The sequence below is a fragment of the Gossypium raimondii genome, chromosome 5, assembly GCF_025698545.1.
Source record: "Gossypium raimondii isolate GPD5lz chromosome 5, ASM2569854v1, whole genome shotgun sequence".
Taxonomy (NCBI): Eukaryota; Viridiplantae; Streptophyta; class Magnoliopsida; order Malvales; family Malvaceae; genus Gossypium; species Gossypium raimondii.
Window position 1 is genome coordinate 45,053,850 of NC_068569.1, and position 11,488 is coordinate 45,065,337.

General features: G+C 31.7%; 1 protein-coding gene across 2 annotated transcripts; it reads left to right on the forward strand.

Annotated features, from left to right (window-relative positions):
• The first annotated feature begins 851 nt into the window (after positions 1 to 851).
• LOC105766194 (plant UBX domain-containing protein 11) lies at positions 852 to 5,577 on the forward strand. Of its 2 annotated transcripts, none has more exons than XM_052631824.1 (10): positions 852 to 994; positions 1,280 to 1,385; positions 1,522 to 1,574; positions 1,673 to 1,754; positions 2,301 to 2,366; positions 2,481 to 2,548; positions 2,675 to 2,893; positions 3,105 to 3,597; positions 4,104 to 4,394; positions 5,163 to 5,195. In XM_052631824.1, the coding sequence occupies exons 2-9, from the start codon at positions 1,280 to 1,282 to the stop codon at positions 4,391 to 4,393; spliced, it is 1,377 nt and encodes a 458-aa protein (XP_052487784.1). In that variant the 5' UTR covers positions 852 to 994; the 3' UTR covers position 4,394; positions 5,163 to 5,195. The 2 variants fall into 2 exon arrangements, with proteins under 2 accessions (XP_052487784.1, XP_012441015.1); XM_012585561.2 differs by having other exon boundaries at positions 854 to 994; positions 4,104 to 4,373; positions 5,163 to 5,577.
• The last annotated feature ends 5,911 nt before the right edge of the window (positions 5,578 to 11,488 follow it).

Sequence of the window (11,488 nt, forward strand, 5' to 3'; positions counted from 1 at the left end):
TAGGGCTCGGACAAAATTTTAGGCCCATATTTCGGGCCGGGCTGGGCCTAGACCTAGTATGCGGGCCGGAATTTTTTATGGGCCCTGCCCGAACCCGGCCCGACCCATGAACACCTCTAGTATTGACTTTGTCTGAGTTAACTACCTAAACTATTTTTTGGTTGATTTGAGTACCTAAACTTTGATTTTGTTATTGAAGTTAATCCTTGTCCTTTTAAAAAAAAAGTTCCAACCAAAAGAGATTACGCCATATCACCATCCCATTAAAATATAATTTAATTTTTTTATATTAAATAAAAATGATTATATTAATATTAAAAATAAAAAATACCCTCCCTCACTTGTCCCTTCCTCCCACTGTCCCTTTCCGCCACCGTTCTTCGCCTTCTCCTCCTTTTTCATTATTATATATACTTTGCAGGTTAGTATCTGGAATGACTAAATGCTATGATCGTTGATAAATTTTATGACTAATCAAATTAGTGCATCATTCTTGAGATAAACAATTGCATTACGTTATCGTCACGTTGGGATTAGCATCAAAGAAAATTAGTTAGTGCTTTTCATTAGCGGCTGCTGCACGCCCTTCATGATTAAGAAAATGCTGACAAAGAATTCTTCACCATCTCTCAAACAATGGGACGGGGAGAGGGAGAGGGAGAGGGAGAGGGAGAGGGATGGTGGGGAGGGGTAATATTTTTTAGTTTTTTTTAATATTAATATAAAATTATTTTTTAATTATATTTTAATGGATGAAGAGGTGAGGCAATCCCATTGGTTGATTTTTTTTAACGGCTACCAACTCTAGTGACGAAAAAAAAAAAGATATTCGAATTAACCAAAAAAAAAAAACAAAAATAGTAATTTTGTAAAGTATACGTGGCGAGATTAAAGAGATGACGCGTCCATCCTTCATAGATTCGCTCTTCAAACTCTTCAGAGCTCCTTCTTATCACATATCTTTATTGATTAAGATTCTTTCTAAAAGTCCAAGGTATGCCGAAATCTTTTCTGTTTCTGTTTCTTTTAATTTAATTTTAATCTAATCTAATTTGATTTAATCATTCATCATATTTTCAAACGTTCTAATTAATTTAGGGGTTTTGTACTCTCAGTTTGTTGTTATTTTAGGGTTTTTAGAAATTACGGATTGTTCAATATATATTTACGAGTGCACATAGAAATGTATACTGGAATATTTGAGACAATCTATTTCGATAACGAAAGAGATACGTAATTGCAAATCTTAAGTTTTTGAAATCTAATTGTTTCATAACAGATGGAAAGGTCCGAATCTTTCTCATCTCTTACATTCAAAGGTTCAATACCTGAAGCAATTCTTGAAGCTAAAATCCAGAAGAAGCTTTTCGTGGTCTACATTTCAGGTAGCCTCTTCTTCTTTATTTGATCTGTTTTTACAAGTTTTTTTTTTAATGTAGTATTTTGATCGAAAAAGACTGTTCTTTTTTTTGTTTTATTGTGATACTGATTACTAGTTTTTTATGCTTATTGGGATTTAAGGTGAAGATTCTGAGTCGAAAAACATGGAGGATTCTACCTGGACTGACTTAAAAGTATTTTTTTTTTCTTAATTGTTGATTTTAAGGCTTTTCGTCTTAAATTAACTTTTTTTCTTATATTTGTGCTCTATATCTTATCATGGTGGATTCAGTTAAAAGAGTCACTGTCAAAGTATTGCGTTCTATTGCATATCTGTGGTGGAAGCACCGATGCTGCAAATTTTTCTGCCATATGTATCCTAATCCTCGATTGTTAATTATATCATTTGCTTATAGTTACTCTTAAGGGCATGCTTGGTAGGATGGAAAAGTGTAAGGATGGATAGAAGAGGGTGGAAAAATGGAAAGAATATGAACTTTTGGCATGTCTTGCTCAGAAATAGGAGTGTGAGGAAAAAATAAGGCAGAATATTATTTTCCACATCTATTAACAAACACAAATCACTTCAAATTGGACCAAAAAGATGAAAGAAAATGAGAGTGGTATGAGTTAATATGTGTATTTACTAAATGTTTAATTATTTTATTTTATTTTATTTTTCTATCTTTAACTCGCAACGAGTATAATTATAAAACAATGTACTTTTCATTTTTTTTCCTCTCATTTTTTAATCTGCCAAGCAATGGTTGGATTAAATCAGCCATGTCTACCATTTCAATGGCTACTTATAATGTGCAGCTGATTCAGACATGTTTCAGCTGATATTTCTTGACTCCTATTGTACGTATCTGTTACCAGTTTTAATGGGAGAAAAAAATCCTTGCATCAACATTATACAGACCCGCAGAAATCTGTCCCATGTATAACGGCAATTGGATATAATGGTGTACAAGTTTGGCAAAGTGGTATGAAATTTTCTTATGTAAATCCGTTTTTTCCTCTAATTTTGAGGAACCATGTAATATGTATGGAAAGGTGTTCTAAATAATCAATTATTTTCTTTTGTGGAACTCTTCCAGAAGGGAGTATTAGTGCTGAAGTTTTGGCATCCAGTTTAGAGAAGGCATGGTTGAGTCTTCATATCCAGGTTTGCTGGTGATGATTGAGTTTAGGACTATTCCCCAGTTAGTGAAAAATGCTAAAAAAACATTTACCACATTCAGGTTTTCATTTTGGATTTCTTAGCATTCTTAGTTTCTTATCAAAACTGCAGGAAACAACGGCAGCTGTCCTTAGTGCTGCACTTGCTTCAAAGAAATATGAATCATCTAGTTCTGGGTCATCTACTGTTAGCCAGTCTGAACAAGGAAGTTCTTCAAGTGCTTCTGTTCCATCAACCACAATGGCCAATGTTGTCCAGACCTTGGAGTCTAACCCATCTGTTATGTCTGTGGTGATGGAGGAAAACAGAGATTGTGAGCAAACAGTTAAGGTAATTTTGAACGCTGGCTGTTTTTTGTAAGTGCTTTCTAATTTTTGTGTTATAATTGGGAGTTTCGGTGAAGGAGGACACTTAGACTTCAATACAGGGTGTGGTGCAAAATTAAGAGGCATGTGCTGTCATCACCAGGTAGAAGGGGAAGTCCTTTGGAAGTTTAAAAACTTTGCTTTATATAAGATTTTTTTCTATGCTGATGTTGCAGGAGAAAAATCCTGAATTGGTTGAAAATGGTAGTTCAGAATCATTTAGCACTGACAACTTAGCTAACATTGTGGATGAACAATGTGATATTACCAATGAAGAAATGAGGACAGTTGTTAGTTCTGTTACTTCAAGTCTAGCAGTTCATGCATCCTCTCATCCTGAAGATGATTGTCTCATCCCAGTAAAGGGCACTGATCATCAGCCAAGTTGTCCTGCTGGAAGTATGCCAGTGAGTGCTGCAGAAGCAGAGAAAGACATGCAACATGTGAAGGATAAAGTAGATGGTGCATTAGAAAATACTACAACTGCAAACATACCAACTGATGTTCATTTAAATATCCGATTACCTGACAGTAGTAGCCTACAGGAGAAGTTTCCTGTGACATACACACTGAGTATGATTAAAGACTATGTGGATAGAAACCAATCAAATGGCATGGGCTCCTATGATCTTGCCATTCCTTATCCTCGCAGGTTATTTGGTGATCAAGGTATGACTGTGCATTTTACATCTTTAAAATCAATGTGGCTTATTTAGTTTTTTCTCAGTTCAGATATTGCATTACTTTAGCTGAACTTTGCCCATCCCAAGCTGGTATCAAGAAGAATGTTGCAAATTAGTAATGTTGAATATCTGGCCAGATTACTGGATGTTGGATGCTCTGTAACTCTGTTCAGGTGCTTTATTACAGATTGAATGTAATTCTTTTTGGCATTTGAAGGTCATTCTTTTAATACTACAAGGGATGATCCCTTTTTTCTTCATGTGAACACTGTTCTGTGATCTCGTTTTGGTGGTTACTTGTAGATAATATACGTTTGCTAATTTCTTTGCATTGAAGATGTGTTGGAACTTGGCCAAGATGTTCTTAAAGTTGTAACATTGCATTGCCTTCGCATATGAAGATTGTTCCATGTCTTTAAAATATACTTATGTGACGGAACATGCTTTTGAAATGTCTGCCATTCACCACTATTGCTCTCTTCTTGCCTGCAGATCTGATTAAATCTTTATTGGACTTGGGTCTGTTTAACAGACAAGCATTGATAGTAGTTCCACGTCGGAGAACCGCTGGTTTCCAAGGGCAAAGACCATCTGATGACAATAGAAATTTGACACCTATAGAAGATTCTGCAGGAAGCAGTGGGGGATATTTTTCATACATCAAAAGCTTTTTGTCTTATGTAAATCCTTTTGCTTATCTCGGTGGTGGTGCCAGCTCTTCAACTACTGGACAGGAATCTCAAAGTAGCATCTGGGAATACAGTGAGTCACTCTGCTGTTGAGGTTAATTTCTTTGTTCTGCTAGGCTGAAGGCCATGAGTTAAAATGTTTATTCCATGGCCTATTTAATCTTCTAAGCTAATTTAGGCTAAGTATACATGTCTGTTCCGTTATACATAGTCACATAAATATACTGCATGTGGTGTACATGAAGGGAGCAAGCCTGTATATAAGCTGGATTTACTTATGAGGATTAGGATATAGAATGCCACGTATAATTGAAGGTGATATAATTGAAAATTATTCGATTTTCCTTATTTTAAGTCTATTCGTATATAAATGTATTAACTGGGATTTTGAGAATCCTAGTCTCAAAAAGGTAGTTGCCATCTTATCTAACAAGAATGCAATTCCTAGATGTTCTATTTTTCACATCTTTAGTAATTGCATCTCCGTCGCATTTGGTTGGATATGGATATGTGTCGGACATGGGTAACATTTTCATGTATGTGGAGGATCCTTAGAGGGTCGTATCCTCGTACCCATATCTGAATATGCACCAAAACAGGTACTCAAGAAAAAAAAAAAGATTCAAAACAACTCTGTCCCGGTCATTGATGGCCCAAAATTTGGATCTTCTTGGTGAATTCTAAGAGAGATGTTGTTGAAGGGGGTTAGCCTGCATTTTTGTAACAATCTTATTTGTTTAGTTTTTCATGTATGCGGGCATTTTGTCTTGGGGAAGAGGTGGGGTATCATAGTCTGTTAATCGTTAGGGCCATACTCGGAAATTGGTCATTTCTCATTCATCTGGCTTGGTTGCAATTATAGGTCCAAATCCTACAGTGCAGAATAACTTGGGTGGAAGAAATAGAAGCACTTCAACGGCCAGTGACGGTGGCAGGAACAGACGACCTGTGACCACTCAACATGGCAGCAATATTCACACTCTAAAACGTGATGAAGACGATGACAGTTTCACTGATAGAAATCCATTCTGGAATGGAAATTCTACACAGTATGGTGGTAGTAGCGACAGCAAATAATTAGGGTCAGGTAGGTCTTGCTTCGTCTTATCACACGTTATCTTTGATGTTTAAAGTCAATACCCTTTTAAACATAATTGACCGTATGTCAATAACTTAAAATACGTTATTTGTCTATATCCTAGTTTTCTAGTAGGTTAGTGACTGCAGATACATTCAGGTATGTATGACACTAATATATCTTCTCTTTTTCTTTTTCACTTTTGCATATGTTTGGAGTATATAATGTTGGGATACGGATAAAAAGGTTATATCGAACAAGAGTGTGACACTTTCTTTTTGAACAGTATTCCTGTACACTATGCCATGTCGAGGTGCTACTTGATTACATAGGCATGCTCAAATTTAGACGTTTGGCTTAGGATAATAGAAATTACAAAATCATTACAATTGATAAAATTATATAACAGAAATTTTGAATACTTTGTCTTTTAATATTACTAGCCATTCAATGTGTTTCGACTTATATCAGCCAGTGGTTCTTATTAATAATTTGGGTATAGTAATAAAATTTTTATTGGTATAATAATAAATTTAGTCTTTTAATATTTACAGATTTTATTTATTTGGTTCTAATTTTCAAAATTCGATAAATTTAACTTTCAACTTTACATATTATATGACAACTTAGTCTTGATTTTTAAAAATTCAAAATTTAAAATTAAAAACTTTAAAAATAAAAAATTATTTAATAAATATCTATTTTCTCATTTTTGAACAAAATATTACTTATTAAAAATAACATTTTATAAATAAAACAATATAAGGAAAAATACTGAAGTAATTCAACTATGTTTTTTTTTCAACATTGATTGAGGTTGAATGGAGTGAGAATTGATGTTTTTAGGTTATTGTAAGCGACAAGTTTGTTGTATTTGAGGTTGTACTTTAGGATAAGCATGATTTGTTGAAGGTTATGTGGGTTTCTTCATTGTTGATTTTTAATTTGATGATATGATGACATGGAAATTGAGGGGTTTGGAATAAGAGTTATTGGTGTTGGTGGTTCTAAGCGAAGGTAGTGCCCAACACTTTACAAATTTGGTGAAAACTAGGGGTGAGCATTCGATCGAATCGAATCGAATAAAAAATTTTCGAGTTAATCGAGTTTTCGAATCTCATTTTATCATCCTAATTTTATTTGAAGTTTTCTCGAATCGAGTCGAGTGAGATGGAATTCGAATCGAATCGAATCGAATATATTTGTTCGAGTTAAATTTTAAAAAATAATTTTGGGTCCTTGTAACCGTTGTCACCCATCGTAATAAAATTTGTTTACCTTAATCAATTTTTTATTAACTTTCATCACCTCATAATATATTTATTAATTTTTTATATACTGGTTAGCTTCTTTGCTTACTTAGTTGTTTCAATTATCTTCAGATTCTTGTCACTATGTATTTTGGAATTAAAAATATATTAAATGTGAAAATATGATTTTTTAATAAAAGTTATTTTAAAAATAAAATGTGAAATTGATACCAATATAAAATGTTAACACGAATATTTTATGGCATAATTAATAATTCAATTTTAATATAAATATTCAATATGAGTAAACAATTCAATAATATAAATAATATAAAATGTGAAATTTAATTTAATAATATAAATAGTAAATATAAATAAAATTATTACTATTTATGTTTAGTGATTTTTTTTGGATAATTTTGATTTTTATTTGAGAGTAAAGGGTGAGAAGTAAAAGTTTAGGGGAAAATAAAAGTTTTGGGGAATAAAAGTTTGAGGGAAAGTAAATAGGGGAGTAAAATTTTGGAGGAAAATATAAAAAAATTGGAGGGGGGAGGGTTTGGGGTAGATGGGAGGTGGGAGGTGGGAGGTCGGAGGTCGGAGGTGGGATGGGAAGAGAATAAAAGTTTTAGGGGAAAAGTGGGAAGGAGTAAAAATTTTGGGAGAAAATAAAAGGTTTTGAGGGTTTTGGGAGTAAAATTTTTGAGAAAAAGTAAATGGGAGAGTAAAATTTTGGTGGGAAATAAATTTTGGGTAGATTGGGGGGTTGGGAGGAGGAGTAAAAGTTTGGGGGGAAACTGGGAAGGAGTAAAAGTTTTGAGGAAAAAGTAAAAAAGTTTGGGAGTTTAGGGTAAAACTGTCAAATATTATAGTTTAATATTCGAATTATTCGAGTTATTCAATTCAAAACTCAACTCGATTCGAACTCGAATTCAAAAAAATTGAGTTGATTGAATAACTCGATTAACTCGAATAACTCGATTCGTTTAACTCGAAATTCAAATTTTTTTTCGATTTTTTCGAGTCGAATCGAGTTTTGCTCACCCCTAGTGAAAACTATGAAACAAGGCTAGACGTATAATAAATAAATTATTATTTATAAAATAAAAATAAAAATTGAATTTTGGTTAAAATTTTGTTTGTGGGTGTTTTAAAAATTTTATTTTATTTATAAATTATTATTTTAATAAATAAATTTCATGTTAAAAAGAGAAAATGTTGGTATTCATTTATTTATAATTTTGTAAGCATTTTATGTGACCTTAAGTACTTTTATCAAATTTTTTTGAAGTTTTATTTTTGAATTTTTAAAATCAAGGTTAAATTGACATAACATGAAAAGATGAGGGTTAAATCATTGAATTTTTAGAAAAAATTATGATTGAATTGATAGAAATTATAAAATTTAGAAGGTTAAATTTGTTATTATGCCATTGAAAATGACCACCTTAGCATCTTGTTAAAAATTTAATGGATGTGTAAAAAAAAATTCAATAATGTTAGTGACTCAAATAGAAAATTTTAAATCTGAGCAATTAGAATAGAAACACACTAATAGTTTGTTGACTATTTATATAATTTACCCTAGTTTCTAAAAATTAGATCATTTGTTAGCCTAGGCTTAGGACCATAGATACTTGATTTTGGTTGCCAACTATTCTATTATTAGTAGTCCCAATAAATATTATTTTTTGTCTGAGCACTTTTGTGAATAACTTCGTTGAGAATAACTTCAAATTGGGGACAATTATCTTTGGGAACAACTTTGGAAGGTTGGCAGGATTGGTGAGTTGTTTCACTTTTAGTGTGTCCTAAAGAGCATGATTTGGAGGGTTAGATAAAGATAATTTTAAGAAGTTTACTTTTTTTACCTTTTTTAGAATACAAGTGCTTTATTATTTCTTTATTGAACGAATAATGCAATTTCACTTAAGACTCTCCTTGTTAAAATGTCGTAAGTAGGTATAATTATCATGCAATTACTATTGTACCTATTATCCATATAATTTACTTTTCATTTTCTCTCATTTAAGTAACCCTTTTCAATTTCACTACTCTTCATTTCAACATGTTCATGCTGACTTACTTTTCATAACCGTTTCCTTTTTTACTTTCTTTTTAAATGACTATTAATAGAGGTTTGAATATCTCATTTGAGGCTTTTTGATCTTTTGGCAAACTTAGCACACTAAATTCTCTTTGGAACTTTTTTTCTACAATTGCAACAACTATCGTAACTCTTATCCTTTTCAGTCTTTTATTGCGTCGATTACTATCATTTGTTATCACACTTGTTTTTCGAAGTATGTTTCAATATGTCTCTCTATCATCTCTTCATGACTTCTTATTTTTCTTTTAGATTGTAACATCTCCTTAACTCACAAAAAAGAACCCTCTACATTTTGACGACTTTATTAAGGGTGAGGGATTACTTTTAGTGAAAAATAGTCATGTTTTTCCTTTAATTTTCACTTGAAATGGTGAAGTCAAGCAAAGAAAAGATACAAACATTAGAGGAGAATAACAAACAAAAAAAAAAAATGAAAGGTATCCATCAACTCACACCTTCTTCCCAGCTCAACACCATAAACAACAACACATACCTACCACCACACATTGATTGTTTTCATGGGGAACCATGTCACTACAAACTCTCATGCTCGAGTATGTTCCTTGGTGACATAACCCATTGAAATTCAGAGTTGTCATAAAAAATAACTTGTATTAGTAGATATGTTCTTAATTTAATCAAAAATGAGTAAACCAATTGGAATATTAATGTCATGTATCAAATTCAATCAGGGTGATGCTTTGTCATGAGCATCAGAATGGATGACTCTCAAAAGTTAGTGATATAGATGTGTTGGGTATATGACTTCTATAGTATTTAGCATAATTTACAATAGTGAAATTCATAGCCTAACTAAAGGGTAAATGAATCCTCTTATCGACATTACATGATAGATGAAAAGTAAACGTGGTCACAAGTCATTTATAATGACTTAATTACTATTCGATAATAATTGATTTTCATGAAAGAAGATGTAATGATTACCATGAGATGAAATAGGATCATTTTGGGAGAATGAATTTATCTCTTTAAATATATATAGGAGGGTTACATACTTATGACAAGATTATTGGGCAAACACTTATTAAATAGCTTTTGTAGTGATATGTAACTAGGTAAAACTCATTCACAATACTATAGTAGAATGACTTCGTGATTAAATAAGTTTATAATTAATAAGCGAAAAGTTGAAACCTAATTATAAATTATTTGAACCTAATTATATATGTACAATAGGTCTTTCTGTTAGCTTGTTGAAATCGAAATGAATTGCATGTAGAACAAAATGAGTAAAAATAAATGAAAATGATAAAGTTAGAAAAGTGGGGCTTTCACAAATGAATGTGTTTTCTCACTAAGTACAAAAAGACTTGATAATTAATTTAAGATTTTGAATTATTATTTAATTAATTATAATTAAATAATTAATGTTCAAAATGAAATTAAATTAATCAGTTATCATGAATCCATTAAATAAGAAAATTAAATATATTTTTGATAGATTATTTTATGGTAAATTTGTCATGTATTTAACGAAATTAGAATTGAGTTGAGAAATTTATTTAATTGAAAAACTAATTCAATTAGCTTAAATAAATAATATTATTTTGAGAAATAAAAACTAAATATTGAGTTGATTAAATTAGAAAGTGTTGGTTCAAAAGTTCAGAATGCACATGTAATTGGACTCAATGCATGAGAGAGACCCAATCTACCTCACATAACATGTGAGAGGTGATAACCCAAAAGGAATAGGGTGTGCCCCCCTCTCGTAGTTAGATTAGGAGAGTATTTTTATTAAAATAATATTATTTATTTAAGTATTATTTAATCAAGATTCTTCTCTTCTTATAAAGAGATAACATCGATTGACCTAAAACCATAAGTTTTGATATATCGTTATTCTGTCATAAAGTAGTGAGAATTTATCAATTAAGAATAAATTTTTTTTTGTCACACCCCAAAATAGAGCCTAAGAAATTTAGGAGTATTTTAGGAATTTTGGCTTATATGAGCTCGGAATTTCGTAAGGTTGGTACTTGATAATGTTTTCAACAATGGTTTTCATAATGTTAAAGTTAATTTTTGGAAATGAGTACTGAATGTCTTTAATTTTAGAAAATGGATCGATTTGTAAACGGGTGAAAACAGTGAGCATTTATTTAGAAATTTAACCAAATTTTAAAATTGAACCTAAAAGTTACCCACCTGCAGTTTTCGCGATTTTTCCATCTCCTTTCAAGCTTGTGCCGCCCTTGCCATTCCCCTTGAGTTTTAAACTGATTTTTGATTCCCCAACCACAATACCTTGATTTCCTATCATTCCCAAGTCATTTATCATCATAAATCTTCAAGAAAAACACCCAAAATTTTATAGATTTCATCATCTTCTCCAAACGTAGGTTTTTCGGAATTGCGTCAAAGCTAGTCTAATCTTCTATCGACAGTAACATTTCGAATTCCTATGAGTTTCTCATGATATCTAGTCCTTAAAACTGAATTATTAGCCCTCAAGTCGCATGTTTTAAAAAAAAGACAAAAATTGAACTATTAATGGTAGATTTCGGGATTTTGCATAAAAACGTGGTTTCAAAGTGTTGCTCAACTTGTTTCAGCATGATTAGAAGGTTTTTAAACTTACCTTAAAGTTTCGTTAATGATTTCTCATGTTTTAATAAATTTTGTGAAAATTACCTAAAAGATGTCGAAAAATGTTGATACCATGAATTGAATAGATTTGTGTAGTTTGAAGGTTGTGAATTAGGCGTAGATGATTAATTAGATGAACG